Source organism: Pan troglodytes, chromosome 8, assembly GCF_028858775.2.
Source record: "Pan troglodytes isolate AG18354 chromosome 8, NHGRI_mPanTro3-v2.0_pri, whole genome shotgun sequence".
In the NCBI taxonomy this organism is placed as follows: Eukaryota; Metazoa; Chordata; class Mammalia; order Primates; family Hominidae; genus Pan; species Pan troglodytes.
The window spans coordinates 114,790,699-114,809,586 of NC_072406.2; the positions used below are offsets into that span (position 1 = coordinate 114,790,699).

The following is an 18,888-nucleotide window of genomic DNA, read 5'->3' on the forward strand; positions in this document are numbered from 1 at the left end:
AGTGTTGCTGTGAACCGATTTTTGCTGGATTGTACGTTAATTCTCAGGTACTCTCAGATCACGTGAATGTGGAATCCAGGGTTACATTATATTACAACCAACTTGCAGTCTGCCCTCAAGCTGTTAGAGCTTATGATTTAAAATTACCCTTACCTGGAGACCAGAAAGTTTCTGAGACCTCCTTATGGAGACTTACAATCATTAATGTCTTTATATACTTCTCTTCCTTGGGTATTTCTTTCAAGATACCTTAATCCAGCAGATGAACAGATAGGAATGTAATTTCTCTCAGCCACCTGCTTTTTCCTAACTCATGATTGAAAGAGGAAAAAGGAGTCTATAGCTTTTGAAACATGTATACACTTTTGTTTTTTTGTTGAGACGGAGTCTCGCTCTGTCACCCAGGCTGGAGTGCAGTAGTGTGATCTCGGCTCACTGCAACCTCTGCCTCCTGGGTTCAAGCGATACTCCTGCCTCAGCTTCTCGAGGAGCTGGGATTACAGGCACGTGCCACCACACCTGGCTAATTTTTATATTTTTAGCAGAGATGGGGTTTTGCCATGCTGGCCAGGCTGGCCTCGAACTCCTGACCTCAGGTGATCCACCCACCTCAGCCTCCCAAAGTGCTGGGATTACAGGTGTGAGCCCTCCGTGTATTTTTTCTTTTTTTTGAGACAGAGTCTCGCTCTGTCACCCAAGCTGGAGTGCAGTGGCGCGATCTTGGCTCACTGCAAGCTCCATCTCCTGGGTTCATGCCATTCTCCTGCCTCAGCCTCCCTAGTAGGCTGGGACTACAGGCACCCGCCGGCACGCCCAGCTAATTTTTTGTATTTTTTAGTAGAGACAGGGTTTCACCGTGTTAGCCAGGATGGTCTCGATCTCCTGACCTCGTGATCTGCCCGCCTTGGCCTCCCAAACTGCTGGGATTACAGGCATGAGCCACCGCACCCGGCCCCTCTGTGTCTTTTCATGACTTGATAGCTCATGTATTTTTATCATTGAACAATATTCTACTATACGGGTGTACCACAGTTTGTTTATCTATTAACCTATTGAAGGACATCTTGGATGCTTCCAGGTTTTGGCAATTAGGATGCCATAAACATTCCTATGCAGAATTTTGTGTGGAATATCAATTTCCAACTAACTGGGTATATATCTTGGAGTACTGCTGGACTGTATGCTAAGACTATGTTTAGCTTTGTAAGAAACTACCAACTGTCTTCCAAAGTGGGTGTACTATTTTGTATTTCCACCAGCAATGAAGAGGAGTCCCATTGCTCTACATCTGTATCAGCATTTGGTATTGTCAGTTTTTTTTTTATTTTAGCCAGTCTAGTAGGTATTAATATGTAGTACCATATTATTGCTGTTTTAATTTGTAAATCCATAATGACATATAATACTGAACATTTTTTATATGCTTATCTGTTTCTTTGATGAGGTGTCTGTTCAGATCTTTTGCCCATTTGTAAAACCAAGTTGTTTGCTTATTCTTGAGTTTTGAGTTATTTGTATATTTTAGATATAACTACTTTAACATATATGTGTTTTGCAAATATTTTCTCCCAGTCTGTGGTTTGTCTTTTTATTCTCTTAGCAGTCTCTTTTGCAGAGCAGAAGTTTTATTTTATTTATTTTTTTGAGATAGAGTCTCACTCTGTCACCCAGACTGGAGTGCAGTAGTGATCACGGCTCACTGCAGACTCAACCTCCTGGGCTCAAGTGATCCTTCCACCTCAGTCTCCTGAGTAGCTGGGACTACAGGTCCACATCACCATGACTGGCTAATTTTTTTTTATTTTTTGTAGAGACAGGGTCACAGTATATTGTGCAGGCTGGTCTTGAACTTCTGGACTCAAAGCATCCTCCCACCTCGGCCTCCCAAAGGGCTGAGATTACAGACATGAGCCACCAAATCCAGCTTCCAGAAGTTTTATTTTTATTTATTTTTTTTGAGATGGATTCTTGCTCTGTCGCCCAGGCTGGAGTGCAGTGGTGTGATCTCGGCTCACTGCAAGCTCTGCCTCCCACGTTCACGCCATTCTCCTGCCTCAGCCTCCTGAGTAGCTGGGACTACAGGCGCCTGCCACCGCGCCCGGCTAATTTTTTTTGTATTTTTTGTAGAGATGGGGTTTCACCGTGTTAGCCAGGATGGTCTCGATCTCCTGACCTCGTGATCCTCCCGCCTTGGCCTCCCAAAGTGCTGGGATTACAGGCATGAGCCACCGTGCCCGGCTGCTTCCAGAAGTTTTAAATTCATTTAAGTCCAATTTATTTCTTTCATGGATTATGCTTTTTGTGTATCTAAAACCTCATCACCAAACTCAAGGTCACCTAGATGTTCTCCTATGTTGTCTTCTAGGAGTTTTATAGTGTTTGGGTTTTACATTTAGGTTTAAGATCCATTTTGTCAAGGGCTCTAGGTCGAAGGAAAAAAGAATCTATTTTAACATTTTAAGTTAAGGGGTAAGGATGGGTCTAGATTCTTTTTTTTTTTTTTTTTTTTTTGCATGTCGATGTCCCATTATTCCAGCACCACTTGCTGAAAAGATTATCCTTCCTCCCTTGAACTGTCATGTTCTTTTGTCAGAGAGAGTGGGCCATATTCATGTAAGCCTATTTTGGGGCTCTCTATTCTGTTCTGTTGATCAATTTGTCTACTCTTTCTCTAATGTATGCTGTCTTCTTTTTTTTTTGAAACGGAGTTTCACACTTGTTGCCCAGGCTGGAGTGCAATGGTGCAATCTCGGCTCACTGCAACCTCTGCCTCCTGGGTTCAAGCGATTCTCCTGTCTTAGCCTCCTGAGCAGCTGGGATTACAGGTGCCTGCCACTACACCCGGCTAATTTTTGTATTTTTAATACAGATGGGGTTTCACCCCATTGGCCAGGCTGCTCTTGAACTCCTGACCTCAGGTGATCTGCCTGCCTCAGCCTCCCAAAGTGTTGGGAGTGCGGGCGTGAGCCACTGCGCCCGGCCTATGCTGTCTTGTTTACTTGCTTTACAGTGAATCTTGATGTCAGGTAGTGTCAGTCCTCTAACTTGTTCCTTTTCAGTACTATGTTAGCCATCTAAATCTTTTGCTTTTCCATATAAACATTAGAATCAGTTTGTCAATATCCCCAAAGTAACTTGCTGTGATTTTGATTGGGATTCTATTAAATCTATAAATCAAGTTGGGCATAACTGACATCTTAATAATACTGAGTTTTCCTATCCATGAGCACGGACTGTCTCTTTATTTACCTAGATCTTCTTTATTAGTTTTGCAGGTTTCTTCAAGTAGGTCCTGAATGTATTTTGTTAGATTTATGCCTAAGTATTTCATTTTGGGGGTGCTAAATGGTATTTTGCTATTAATTTCAAATTTCAATTGTTCACTGCTGATATAAAGGAAAACAACTGACTTGTACATATTAACCTTATATCCTGCAGCCTTGGTATGATCACTTATTAGTTCTAAGTGTTTCCTTGTTGATTTAAATTTTTTTTTTTGTTTTTGAGACTTGTTTTTTGTTTTGAGACTCTTGTTGCCCTGGCTGGAATGCAATGCCATGATCTTGGCTCACCGCAACCTCCACCTTCCGGGTTTAAGCGATTTTCCACCTGAGTAGCTTACGGGCATGTGCCGCCACGCACAGCTAATTTTGTATTTTTAGTAGAGACGGGGTTTCTCCATGTTGGTCAGGCTGGTCTCGAACTCCTGACCTTAAGTGATCCACTTGCCTCGGCCTCCCAAAGTGCTGGGATTACAGGAATGAGCCATCGCACCAGGCCCGATTTAAAATATTTTTAATTATTTTTATTTTTTTGTTTTTTTTCTGAATTAAAAGAATTTTATCTTACCTCACCTTATCTTATCTCATCTTATCTTAGAGAGAGTCTCACTCTTGTTGCCCAGGCTGGAGTGACCACCATGCCCGGCCTTATTTTATTTTTTATTCAGATAGAGTCTCACTCTGTCACCCAGGCTGGAGTGCAGTGGCGCAATCTTGGCTCACTGCAAGCTCCGCCTTCCAGGTTCATGCCATTCTCCTGCCTCAGCCTCCCGAGTAGCTAGGACTACAGGCGCCCGCCACCATTCCTGGCTATTTTTTTGTATTTTTTAGTAGAGACGGAGTTTCACCGTGTTAGCCAGGATGGTCTCGATTTCCTGACCTCGTGATCCACCCACCTCGGCCTCCCAAAGTGCTGGGATTACAGGCGTTAGCCACCGAGCCTGGCCAACAGTTTTTTTTTTTTTTTTTTGAGACGGAGTCTTGGTCTGTCGCCAAGGCTGGAGTGCAGTGGCGCAATCTTGGCTCACTGCAACCTGCACCTCCCTGATTCAAGCAATTCTCTGCCTCAGCCTCCCAAATAGCTGGGATTACAGGCGCCCGCCACCACGCCTGGCTAATTTTTTGTATTTTTAGTAGAGATGGGGTTTCACCATCTTGGCCAGGCTGGTCTTGAACTCCTGACCTTGTGATCCACCTGCCTCAGCCTCCCAAAGTGCTGGGATTACAGGCGTGAGCCACCGCACCCGGCCAACAGTTTTTTAAAATGCAAAAATTCCTGTCCTCACGGAGCTTACCTTACAGTGCAAGAGAAAGCTAATAAATAAAAATATGTCTGATGGCAATAGGTACAAAGAATCTGCTGATAGATCAGATGAGGGGAGTGAGGAGAGGGAGCCAAGGATGATTGCATTGTTTCTGGAGGAATGGGACTACCATTTACTGAGAAGACTGTCGGAAGAGTAGGGTTGAGTAGAACAGGATGAAAACAGGAATTTGGTTTTAGACATGTTGAGGCTGAGGGACTTACCAGCCCCTGAAGTGGAGATGTCAAATAGGCAGCTGGCTTATATAGTCATGTGTTGCTTAATGACAGGGGCATGTTCTGAGAAATGCATTATTAGGCAATTCTGACATGGTGCCAACATCATACAGTGTACTTACACACACCTAGATGGTCTACTACACACCTAGGCTGTATGGCATAGCCTATTGCCCCAGGCTACAAACCTGTACACGAAGTTACTGTATCAAATACTGCAGGCAACTGTAAAACAATGGTAAGTATTTATGGATCTAAACATATAAAAGGTAATGTGTTATGACAGCTATGTCACTAGGTAATATAAATTTTTCAGCTTTATTATAATTTTTTTTTTTTTTTTTGAGAAAGAGAGTCTCGCTGTGTTGCCCAGGCTGGAGTGCCGTGGCGCAATCTTGGCTCACCGCAATCTCCACCTCCTGGGTTCAAGCAATTCTCTTCCTCAGCCTCCTGAGTAGCTGGGATTACAGGCATCCACCACCATGCCCAGCTAATTTTCATATTTTTAGTAGAGACGCAGTTTCACCATCTTGGCCAGGCTAGTCTTGAATTCCTGACCTCGTGATCCACCTGCCTTGGCCTCCCAAAGTGCTGGGATTACAGGCGTGAGCCGCTGCACCCGGCAGCTCTATTATAATCTTAAGGGACCACTATCATTTATGAGGTCAGTCACTGACCCAAGTGTCATTATGTGGCACATGACTGTATATGAAACTCAAGTTCAGGGGAGAATTCCAGGCTAGAGATGATAGTTTGAGATTCATAAGCATCTAAGTGGTCATTAAATCCTTCAAATTAGACGAGGTCACCTAAGCAGTGACTCAGAGAAGAAAAACACAAGGACTCCGGGGCTCTCTAACATTTGGAGGTTGGGAGATTAAAAAAAATAGCAATGGAGATTTAGGAGGAGTAGCCAGTGAGGAGGAAAACCAAGAAAGAATGGTGTCTTGGAAGCCAAGAAAAGACAATGTTTCAAAGAGAGCATGACCAATGTTAAATGGCCTGATAGGTCAAGTGAGATGAGTACTGAAAACTGAACCCTACTTTTAGCAATGTGGAATTATCAGTGAGCCTGAAAAGAAGGCTCAAGAGTAACTGGGAGGAGATAAAGCAAAGACAGAGAACATAACAAACTCTTTCAAGGAGTTTTGCTATAAAGGGAGGCTGAGGAATGGGACAGTATTGGAGGGAGATGCATGGTCAGGAGGAGTTTTCTGGGGCTTATTTTTTCTTCATTAAGCAAGAGAAGCTACAGGATATGTTTATGTTGATGGGAATGATCCAGAGGAGAGAGACACTTAGGAAACAACAGCAGAAGGTGAAGCTGTTTGAGATGCAAGATGATTTCTTTTTTTTTTTCTTGTCTTGAGACAGAGTATCACTCTGTCTTCCAGGCTGGAGTGTGGTGGCCCAATCTCAATCTGGGCTCACTGCAACCTCCGCCTCCTGGGCTCAAGCGATCCTCCCACCTCAGCCACCCCAAACTGCTGAGATTACAGGCATGAGCCACCACACCTGGTCTAGATGATTTCTATTCGTAATAAAGACATAGATATGGCTGCTATTATTGCAGTTTATTGCCTTTCATCATAATTGATGTAAACGCAAACTTTTGGTTAGAGGTTAGTAAAAGTGACATGCAATTTTTCTCCCATCTAAGTTCATGAGCCCCCCTAGTTTTAGGGTATGATTATGCAAGTATGTGGCTGAGGTAGAGTAGATGACAAGACCACTGAAGGAGGGCTGGTGAAGGAGCTGAGAGGCTGAGGTTTTGTGGAAATCATGTAAGTGGACAGTGAAATCTCCAAGAGTTCTGAAACCGTGGTGGTCCTAAAGGAAGTGACAGCGAGCTGGGAGCTAAAATCTCGGCCTCCACTTGAATGAACGCTCCCTGAGTCAGGGTATTCCCAATGCACGAGGCAGCTTCTCCTACTACTGGACGATTGTAATTATAGGAAACTTCTTCCTTAATCTGAATTACATTCTACCACCTAACATTCCCCATCTTGCTCTTGGCTCAGCCCTCTAGAACTATTCAATCCCTCTGACTTAAGATAATTCTTGAAGCAGCCTAGACAGTTCCCAGTGTTCTCTTTTCCAGGAAGAACATTCTCAGGTCTTTCAACCACTCCTTATACATCATGGTTTCCAGTACTTTCACTATTTTGCTTGCTCTCTTTACAATACACTTGATTCGTTGTCTTCCTAGGGGTGACAGTCAGTGGCATGATCTTCTGACTTCCCTTCTGCTATTCAAATCACTATGGCAATTAATAACACTTTATTTTGCCAAGATGGGTGTGGGTACAACACTGTTACTGAGCGACAGCAAAACATCTTATACAAGTTATACAAAGATGTTTTTCCTTTATAATCTGTAGCCTTCTGCTATCCCTGCTAAATTCACAGTGATTAATGTTATGGTGGTGGAATTACTGACAAGAAAGAATGTTACAGTGTCCATGTTTCTAACACATGGCAGAAAATACTATGAATTAGTGCGTCAGAAGGAGTACTTACAAGAATATCGGTATTTTCAAAATAATTCTTCCAGTATGGTCTGATTTTCCTCTGTCCACCAATGTCCCATACATTCAGTTTAAAACCTTGTGATTGTACACTTTTGATGTTGAAACCCTGAAACAGGGACAAAAACATCAAGTTTTATTAAACTTTGGGATCATAATTCTGACAAAGTTACATTTAATAGCTATGTTTTTTATTAATTCTAAAGTACTCTGCCATATGTGATACTGGTAATGCTGAAAATGATTTGTTGTGACAGAGAATAAAGAAACATTTATACATGCTTGTTTCATCCAGGTTGTGGAGTCAGTGTTAATAATGTCAGGCTAACACAATGTTTTTCTACAATGAACATATATACATATATAATTACTGAGGATAACTCCAAATGAGAATAGCTCTAATTAACCAACACACATCACATGCCCATGAATCTTCAGGATGGTAAAATTTAACAGGACATTTCACGTAACTAACAACAAAAAAAAAAGCTGAAGACTCAACAGAAAAGAACACAAGCTAAATTTAAAGAGGCAAAAGCTACAAATCTAGAGGATTAGATTCTTCAAGAGCAGCTCAAAATAAATTTCCTACAGGGATTAATCAGGAAAAAGAGCAGAACTGAGGATGCTATGGGGGAGGCTGGGTTTGTAACTCGAATATATCAGCCCAGTAGGGAGGTGGAGCCCTCAGTTGCAGACACTGATGGAAACAAACAAGTGGTCAGTTAACATTGTGCTTTCAGGCTGGGTGCGTAGCTCACGCCTGTAATCCCAGCACTCTGGGAGGCCGAGGCGGATGGATCAGGAGGTCAGGAGTTCGAGATCAGCCTGGTCAATATGGTGAAACACCGTCTCTACTAAAAATACAAAAATTAGCCAGGCGTGTTGGCGCATGCCTGGAGTCCCAGCTACTCAGGATGCCGAGGCAAGAGAATCACTTGAACCCCGGAGGCAGAGGTTGCAGTGAGCTGAGATCATGCCACTGCACTCTGGCCTGGGCGACAGAGTGAGACTCCATCTCAAAAAAAAAAAAAAAAAAAAAAGTGCTTTCATAGGGAACTATGATGAACTTGAACTTGAAAAGGAAGTCTTCATTTTTTTTTGAGACAGAGTCTCGCTCTGTTGCCCAGACTGGAGTGCAGTGGCATGGTCTTGGCTCACTGCAACCTCCGCCTCCCAAGTTCGAGTGATTCTCCTGCCTCAGCCTCCCGAGTAGCTGGAATTACAGGCGCCTGCCACCACACCCGGCTAATTTTTTGTATTTTTAGTAGAGACAGGGTTTCACCATATTGGTCAGGCTGGTCTCAAACTGCTGACCTCGTGATCCGCCCACCTTGGCCTTCCAAAGCACTGGGATTACAGGCATGCACCACTGTGCCCAGCCGGAAGTCTCTCTCTCTTTTTTTTTTTTTTTGCAGAGTTGTGCTCTCGGCTCACCGCAACCTCCACCTCCCGGATTCAAGCGATTATCCTGCCTCAGCCTCCCGAGTAGCTGGGATTACAGGCATGCGCCACCATGCCTGGCTAATTTTGTATTTTTAGTAGAGATGGGGTTTCTCCATGTTGGTCAGGCTGGTCTTGAACTCCCGACCTCAGGTGATCTGCCGGCCTCAGCCTCCCAAAGTGCTGGGATTACAGGTGTGAGCCACTGCACCGGGCTGGAAGTCTTCATTTTTAAGACAGTTACTTGAGGTGAAACTTGGAGGAAGGTGAGCAAATCAGGGACAGGCAGAATTGCCAGGTGGGGGTCAGTGTGGAAAGAAACAAATTAACGAGCCCTTTGGGGTTCCCAGAGAATGTATTTCATGAACAAGAATTTTTTTTTAAAGTCTTCTTGCAAAAATTACATAGGGAAACCAGGATTTGAAAAACCCAATCAACAGCTTGCTACCACAGAAGAGACATTTCATCCAGAATAACTGGAGTTAGATAGGTTTGGAGATGCCTCCACAAACATTTGTTTCATGTGGTAGCCTGTCAACACTGCTGCCTGGCACAGAAGGAGAAGGCACAGTGCAATAGGACAGGAACATTGCCACCCAATTTCCACTGAGGATACACAGTCTCTGGAGGATAACTGGGGATCCTGCTGACTCTCACTTCTCTAACACGCCAATGACTGAATACATTAGAAGTTCGAGAATTCTAAAGGGAAATGGCTTAAGCTTATTGAAAAAAGTTTCATTGTGACTCACTGGCAAAACTACTTTAGTGTATTTAAAAATTCCACACTCAACAATGATATTAAATGTCAAACTCAGTAATACTGAATCCTTTCTGGAATAAAGCAGAAAATAAATAACAGTAAATCTTGGAATACAAGTAACAGTAAATCTTGGAATTTGACCATATGTATCAATGGGCTTAAACAGCTATAAGTCATGAGACCCAACAAATCTAGGAATTTATTCTGAGGAAATAATAATGATGAATGGGCAAAAACATTTAGAGATGTATATTACATAAGTATTTACATATATAATAACATAGAAAGATGTTCATGATCTATTATTAAGTGAACAAGAGGAGACAGGTTCAGTGGCTCACACCCATAATCCCAATTTTGGGAGACTGAGGCGGGAGGACTGCTTGAGCCCAGGAGTTCAAGGCCAGCCTGGGCAATGTAGTGAGACCCCATCTCTACCAAAAAAAAAAAAAAAAATTAGCTGGGTGTGGTGGCACATGCCTGCAGTCCTAACTACTCAGGAGCCTGAGGTGGGAAGATTGCTTGAACCCAGGAATTTGAAGCTGCAGTGAGCTATAGATGGTGCCACTGTACTCCAGCCTGGCCGACAGAGTGAAACCCCGTCTCTAAAAAAAATCTGTATCTAGATATAGATGATACAAGCTAGTATATCCTCTATGAGCCATTTTTATTTTTTATTTTAAATATACCCATCATATATATGCATAGAAAAAAACTTGATACATTCCTAAATGTGAACAGTGGTATGTCTGACTGGGCATTATAGGTGACTTTTAGTTTCTCAATTGTATTTATTTATACTTCCTAAATTTACTACAATGAGCATTTATTACTTTTTCTAATATAAAACAAAAAACATAATAAAAGTTTGTTTTTAAAGAATATGAAACCTTGACACAATATAATATCAGAGTCACCTATAACACATCAAACAAAGCCTGAAGGTTAGAATGAGAACTTTGGGTTCCTAACTTTGAGTTTATTTCTGTGTTTGCAGTGTGGAAGTCTTCACGTTAGTGTTCTTGAGAGAGACAGTTTATTGCTAATACTAAAAAAACAAAAACAAAAACAAAAAACCCCCACAAGCGCATGCACACAAAAACTAGTGCTTCTTTTTCTGGCAGAAATCTTGACACACTAATATGTGTTTTCAGCCCTTCTAGGCTAGATTACTGTAATTTGCTTGGGCTATACATTCAATTTGTTCAGAAGCTGTAAAACTGTTCATTTGGTAGCAGTTGAAATGACTTTTCCATAAAGAGTTGTGAATCAGTAAGACTCATGGGCCGTGAAGTATGCATGCACGCCAGCACAGCCATTCAAACCTGACACCAGGTTCTTATCACGGTACAGTGATGGAAAATAACTCTGGTTTTGCTAAAACCTCTAACCTTTAATGCTCAAACACTTTAAAGTGACTAAGACCAACAAGCTCTCCCTGTTGGCTTAGCCAAAGGTCAGGCATTCTTAGGATTTCCTACAGGGAATGAGTTCTAAGAAACCCACTACAGTTTTTCCAATCAGGTCTTGTCTTTTTTTTTTTTTTTTTTTTTGAGACGGAGTCTCACTCTGTCGCCAGGCTGGAGTGCAATGGCACAATCTCAGCTCACTGTAATCTCCGCCTCCCAAGTTCAAGCCATTCTCCTGCCTCAGTCTCCTGAGTAGCTGGGATAACAGGTGCACACCACCACATCCAGCTAATTTTTGTACTTTTAGTAGAGACAGGATTTCACCATGTTGGCCAGGACGGTCTCCATGTCCTGACCTCATGATCCACCCACCTCGGCCTCCCAAAGTGCTGGGATTACAGGCATGAGCCATGGTGCCCAGGACTTGTCTTTTTTTTTTTTTTTTGAGATGGAGTCTCGCTCTGTCACCCAGGCTGGAGTGCAGTGGCATGATCTCGGCTCACTGCAAGCTCCACCTCCTGGGTTCACGCCATTCTCCTGCCTCAGCCTCCCAAGTAGCTGGGACTACAGGTGCCCACTGCCACGCCCAGCCAATTTTTTGTATTTTTTAGTAGAGATGGGGTTTCACCATGTTAGCCAGGATGGTCTCGATTTCCTGACCTTGTGATCTGCCCACCTCGGCCTCCCAAAGTGCTGGGATTATGGGCATGAGCCACCGCGCCCGGCCCAGGACTCATCTTTAAACCTCCACGCTGTGAGCACTATCATTCCCTTATCCTTTATGCTTTGCTTGCTTGCCCTTTTCAGGAAAGAGGAAGGTTGATGAGACTGGATTTAAAAAGGCAGGTAATTGGCCGGGCAAGGTGGTTCACGCCTGTAATCCTAGCACTTTGGGAGGCCGAGGCAGGTGGACTGCCTGAGCTCAGGAGTTCGAGACCAGCCTGGGCAACGACGGTGGAACCCTGTCTCTACTAAAATACAACAAATTAGCCAGGCGTGGTGGCGTGCACCTGTAGTCCCAGCTACTTGGGAGGCTGAGGCAGGAGAATCACTTGAACCCAGGAGGCGGAGGTTGCAGTGAGCTGAGATTGCACTGCTGCATTCCAGCCTGGGAAACAGAATGAGACTCTGTCTCCAAAAAAAAAAAAAAAAAAAAAAAAAAGGCAGGTAATTTTTTTTTCTTTTAAAAATTGATACATATTTGTATTTATTAAGTCTGAAAAGTATACGGTAAAATATTAACCATGATTTTTCTCAGAGTTTTCTCCTTTATACTTTCTCTGTGTTTTCTACATGCACTACTTTCATAATAAGAGAAGATAAAGCTATTTTTTAAAAAAGAATAGGCTGGGTGTGGTGGCTCACACCTGTAATCCCAGCACTTTGGGAGGCTGGGGTGGGTGGATCATTGAGGTCAGGAGTTTGAGACCAGCCTGGCCAACATGGCAAAACCCTGGCTCTACAAAAAAATACAAAAATTAGCGGGCCATGGCGGTGTGCGCCTGTAATCCCAGCTACTAGGGAGGCTGAGGTCCAAGAATCGCTTGAACCTGGGAGGCGGAGGTTGCAGTGAGCCAAGATTGCACTACCACACTTCAGCCTGTGTGACAAAGCAAGACTGTGTCTCAAAAAATAAATAATTTAAAGAAATAAAATAAAAATAAAAAGAATATAGGTACTCAGATCTGCTGGATTTGTCTATATACACACAAACACACATGTGTATATATGTATATATATATTTTAAGTTGTAACATAACACGTACAATATGCAGCTGCTGAGGACATGTGTGGGTGGGGAAGGAGGGGCACAGACGGAAGAGGGGTGCATGTGCTGAAAGGTGCTGTGTGGAGGCTGAAGCCCAGCGGGATGCAGATGCTGCAGTGGGGTGGCCTGATGAAGTGGGTACTGTGAAGTGTGTCTGCGTACACATTTTAACGTTATAACATAAAACGTACCATTTCAGCCATTTTAAAGTGTACAGTTCCATGGCATTAAATACATTCACACTGTGGGCCGTTACCCACAGAACTCTTTCCATCTTGCAAAACTGACTCACTGTACCCGTTAAACAATAACTCCCCATTCCCCCTCCCCAGCTCCAGTAACCACCATTCTGCATTCTGTCTCTATGAATCTGACTACTCTAAATACCTCATGAGAATGGAATCTCTTACATATTTTTGAAATCTGGTTATCTTTAGATTGTATAGACTTTTCTCAGAGACAAAACTTGGAAGTGGACGAAACTGTATTTCCCATTTTGTCTTTCACATTGCTATTATCGTCTTCCTGTGTCACACGGCATCTGGAGCCAAGGCAGTGCTCACCTGTGTAGGTGTGATGTGGCTGATGTCTTCAGATGCAAGCTGCTTCAGAAGAGTGGTCTTGCCAGCATTATCCAAGCCCAGGAGAAGTATTCTCACCTCCTGGTCTGGTGCACTTTTCAACTTGCGCAAAATTGAGAGCAAGCCCTTGAACAACCACAAAGGAGACAGATTACTCTGGGGGCACTGACTGTGATATTAACTGGATATGAGAATAATTTCTCCTTGAAAAAAGTTATTGGTTATGGAGAGCTTATGTTATTATTTTTCATTCTAATGCCACTTATTCCATTTGCTTCCTCTTTCCAAGTTTCGGTAGAAGTGCTACAGTAAATTCAGCAACTTAATAAGTAGCAGGGCTTATTTCTGCTCCTCCAATCAATCTAGCTTAGCAGTCACCCCAAATCTCCTGGGAGTGTGAACTCTACCCCATCTGTGTTCCTAAAGCCCTTTACATACACTTAGAGCAGAACATTCATCATATCAAACTAGGTAACTGATGTTTGTATTTTTCTCCTTTACTAAAGTTTCTCGTGGTAAGGGCTATACTTGTCCCATAATGGCTGGCACTTATCAAACAGACACTAGATAACACTTGTGGAATTAAATAGGATGACACACCCAAGTTAACACACGATTTTAAGGTGTTATACAAAAATATATAAAAAGGCTATATAAAATTATAGTTGGGCTTCCTGTTAATGATTTTATCTATTTCATCATTTCACATTGCATGCCTGTATCAAAACATCTCATGTACCCTATAAATATATAACACCATGGACCCACAAAAATTAAAAGGAAAAAATTTTTAAAAAAGATTTTATCGCCGGGCACGGTGGCTCACGTCTGTAATCCCAGCACTTTGGGAGGCCGAGGTGGGCGGATCACGAGGTCAGGAGATCGAGACCATCCTGGCTAACACGGTGAAACCCTGTCTCTACAAAAAATATAAAAAATTAGTCGGGCGTGGTGGCAGGCGCTTTGTAGTCCCACCTACTAGAAATGCTGAGGCAGGAGAATCGCTTGAACCTGGGAGGTGGAGGTTGCAGTGAGCCGATATTGCACACTGCACTCCAGCCTGGGTGACAGAGCAAGACTCCGTCTCAAAAAAAAAGATTTTATGTATTTCAGCACATCTTCAAGACTTCTTCATTCAAAATGTTCTACTATCATCTTTCACAAGACCCTACAGGATAGGTGCATGGTATAGATAATCTGTGTTTTTTAGATGAAAAATTTGGTACAACAGAGAAGTTAAGAAATCACAAAAGGCATCCATGAAGCAAAACAAAACAAAACAAAACAAAAACCCACCAAAATTAACCAAGGAATTTTTTACTGTTAATCTAATATTTCCCTCTGTCACCCAGGCTGGAGTGCAGTGGTGCGATCTCGGCTCAACTACAACCTCTGTCTCCCAGGTTCAAGCAATTCTTGTGCCTCAGCCTCCAGAGTAGCTGGTATTACAGGCATGTGCCACCATGCCTAGCTAATTTTTATATTTTTAGTAGAGATGGGGTCTCGAACTCCTGGCCTCCAGCGATCAGCCCACCTTGGCTTCCCAAAGTGCTGGGATTACAGGCCATGAGCCACCTCTCCTGGCCATTATTTATTATTTTTTATGGATAGAAATATAAAGCATGTTGCTGGGCATGGTGGCTCACACCTATAATCCCAGCACTTTGGGAGGCCAAGGCAGGAGGGCTGCTTGAGCCCAGGAGTTCAAGACCAGCCCTGGCAACATAGTGAGACCCTGTCCCTACAAAAAATAAAAAACAAATAAGCCAGGCATGGTGGCGCAGGCCTGTGGTCCCAGCTACTCAGGAAGCTGAGGTGAGAGAATTGCTAGAGCCTGGGAGGTCGAGATTGCAGTAAGCTGTATTTGTACCACTGCACTCCAGCCTGGGTGACAGAGTGAGACTCTGTCTCAAAAAGAAAAAAAAAAGAAAAAAGAAAAAGAAAACAAAGAAAAAAGAAATAAACCATGTTGATTTTTAGTTAAGAACATAAGAACATCTTTATAGGAAAGTTATTTGTTCTGTGCTATAGCTGATGATCTTGTTCTAACGACACATGGCTAGAAGAAGAGTCAAAGAATCCCAGAGTTTAAAGGGCATATAATTTAATCTCCCAGCCCAAGAAGAAATTCCTTCAAACTGAGTCTTAGAATTATGCAAAATGGTTGTATTTGTTATTCACATTGTACCAGGCAATAATTCAAACCAGTTTGTTCACTAAGATCAAAGGATACTTCTGAGAAATAATTCTCAACAACTGCATCTTTGGACAATCATATGCAAATATGCATAATTATTAAGAATTCCTTTCTGCCTCAGAGACTCTTTGTTTACCACTTCTAGTACTGTATCTGTACTGACTTGCTAAGGACCACATTAACCTTTCTATGCCTCAATTTTTTCCAGCAGTAAGATGGAAGGTTTAGTCTAAGCCAGACAAATTCTATGCCAAAAGATTTGGGGGACAGAGATTGAATAGATTGGAAACAAACAAAAGTCTGGCTTTTTAAAAGGCCAGACTTTTTTTTCCTTTTTCTTTTTTTTGGGGGGACAGGGTCTTCCTCTGTGGCCTAGGCTGGAATGTAGTGGCGTGAACACGGCTAACTGCAGCTTCGACTCCCTGGGCTCAAGCGATCCTCCCACCTCAGCCTCTCCAGTAGCTGGGACTACCGGCTCACACCACCACGCCCCACTAAGTTTTGTATTTTTTGTAGAGATGGGGTTTTGCCATGTTGCCCAGGCTGGTCTTGAACTCCTAAGCTCAAGCGATCCACCCAAAGGCAAGATTTTTTTTTTGCTGTTTTTATCTCATCTGGTCTTGAATACTTTGACAGCATTCCTTCTTAAAACTATATTTACAAGAAGTCTCCCTGGTTTCTATTAGCTATATTGCAATCACTCATTTATAATATCACCTTTCAGAAAAGTAAAAATTAAAATTCTGAGATCCTTAGGGGACTGGTGACATAAAAAGGCTAAGAGGAAAACCCATTTTACTACTCATCCTGAGTTCCTGATTGTAAGTGAAAAGAAGAGGTCTCATTACCTCTTAAAATAAATTATAAAACATCTGGAATTTATCAAATTAGTACATTAAATGACATATAGGCAAAGTTCTTCTCATGCATTTTCTGCTTAGTGCAGAAATTATGAAGGAAGATCTGTTTCCTATTTTAAAAAAAATTTTTTTTGGCCGGGTGTGGTGGCTCACACCTGTAATTCCAGCACTTTGGGAAGCCGAGGTGGGTGGATCACTTGAGGTCAGGAGTTCGAGACCAGCCTGGCCAACATGGCGAAATCCCGTATCTACTAAAAATACAAAATTAGCCGGGTATGGTGGCACATGCCTGTAATCCCAGCTACTTGGGAAGCTGAGGCAGGAGAATTGCTTAAACCCAGGAGGTAGAGGTTGCAGTGAGCCAAGATCATGCCTCTGCACTCCAGCCTGGACAACAAAAGTGAAACTCCATCTCAAAACAAAAACAAAAAATAAAACCATATATACATACATATATATATATATATATATATATATATTTTTTTTTTTTTTTTTTTTTTTTTTTTTGAGACAAGGTCTCACTCCTAATGCCAGGCTGGAGTACAGTGGTGAAATCATGGTTCACTACAGCTTCAGCCTCCCAGGCTCAGGTGATCCTTCCACCTCAGCCTCCGGAGTAGCTGGGACTATAGATGTGTACAACCACACCCAGCTAATTTTGTGTATTTTTAGTAGAGACAGGGTTTCACTATGTTGCCCAAGCTAGTCTCAAACTCCTGGCCTTAGGCAATCTGCCCGTGACGGCCTCCCAAAGTGCTGGGATTACAAGAGTGAGCCACTGCACCCGGCCTATAAAATATTTTCAAAGTTTAAAATTAATGTTTTGGGTTTTTCCTCATGTGTCTCTTTTAAAGAAATTACTAAAAATACTGTTTTTTTTTCAGGCAGAGACTTGCTACACACTCATTACATTTGATATTAAAGAATTAAGAGAAAAACAAGGCCAGGCACAGTGGTTCACACCTGTAATACCAGTGCTTTGGAAGGCTGAGGCAGGAGGATAGCTCAAGGCCAGGAATTCAAGATCAGCCTGGGCAACAAACACGAGACACATATCCCTGCCAAAAAAAAAAAAAAAAAAAAATTATCCAGGTGTGGTGGTGTGCACCTGCGGTTCCAGCTACTCAGGAGGCTGAGACAGAAGGATGGCTTGAGCCCAAGAGTTTGAGGCTGCAGTGAACTATGGTCGGGCCACTGCATTACGGGCTAGGTGACAGAGCAAGACTCTGTCTCAAAAAAAAAAAAAAAAAAAAAAAAGAGACAAACGTAATGTTTATTCACCTTAAAAGGAGAGGAGCAAAGCACAGATAAGAAAGAAAAAGAAATCATTCTAACTATAAGGCTGAGTGCAGTGGCTCACGCCTGTAATCCCAGCACTTTGGGAGGCTGAGGCTGGCAGATCATTTGAGGCCAGGAGTTTGAGACCAACCTGGCCAACATGGTGAAACCCCGCCTCTACTAAAAATACAAAAAATTGGCCAGGCATGGTGGTGGGCACCTATATTCCCAGCTACTTGGGAGGCTGAGGCAGGAGAATCGCTTGAACCTGCGAGGTGGAGGTTGCAGTGAGCCGAGATCACACCAGTGTACTCCAGCCTGGGCCACAGAGCTAGACTGTTTCAAAAAAAAAAAAAAAAAAATTCTAACTATAGATAAACTTTATTAACCTAATGGTGTAGAATACAGTGCTTCTACATTTCTAATGAGTAATTTTCCTTATTAGGAAATAATAACTTCAGATACTTCACCTTTGAGTGAAATTACAGAGAAATGCAAAGTTCAGCTAATGTTTTCTTCCAGCAAAATGATAAATGGCATTTCAAGCATAGTCTAGGGAAGACAAGTGCAAATATAATACAGCATCATATTAATCCAACTACTGAGGATGGGATCACAGGATTATCAGGGTTTGCTAAATAGGGAAGAGGATATTTATAGAGATCAGGGTTCTGCCTGAAAGGTACAAAGTAAGCTGATTTAAGAGGCTGGATGAAAGAGACCAGAATAAGTCTATTCTGTGCATCTATACATATATGCCCATATTTTATTTTAACTGTCAAATGAAGGGAGACAGCGATTAGAAGTTAAATTTATCATAGGGCTGAGTTTTGCAGTATAAATACAATGACAGTAATTTTTAAAGTGCATTTTTTGGCCAAAATATCCATTCACGCAATTATCATTAAACACCCTTAATGTGCCCCAAGTACAACAGTGAGCAAAACGGGCATGATCTCTATGTAGGATTTATATTTCTGTGACATTAAATAAAACAATTTAAGAAACATGAACTTCAGTTAAAAGTATATTGTGTGTTACCAGCATGTGTGTATACAAGTTATCTACACCCTGGTGGGCAGAAGTGGTCTGACTCAACCACAAAACATTTAAACAAACTTTTCTACAGTCAAATCATGAATAGATGTGCTATGGACTACAGACGTTTTATCTGCCTCGAAATCAGCTTAAACTATTGGCAGAGGCATGGTGCCCTGACCTAAAACAATACAAACTAGGT

General features: G+C 42.3%; 1 protein-coding gene across 2 annotated transcripts in view; it reads right to left on the minus strand.

Annotated features, from left to right (window-relative positions):
- The window catches only part of ARL3 (ADP ribosylation factor like GTPase 3), a 37,874-nt gene that overhangs the window by 15,501 nt on the left and 3,485 nt on the right, over window positions 1-18,888 (minus strand). For both annotated transcript variants that reach the window (XM_024346575.3, XM_024346574.3), the window contains exons 2-3: window positions 13,296-13,439; window positions 7,342-7,458 (exon numbers count right to left, since the gene is read on the minus strand). In XM_024346575.3, coding sequence (XP_024202343.1) covers window positions 7,342-7,458; window positions 13,296-13,439 — 261 coding nt within the window. The remainder of the gene's footprint in view (window positions 1-7,341; window positions 7,459-13,295; window positions 13,440-18,888) is intronic.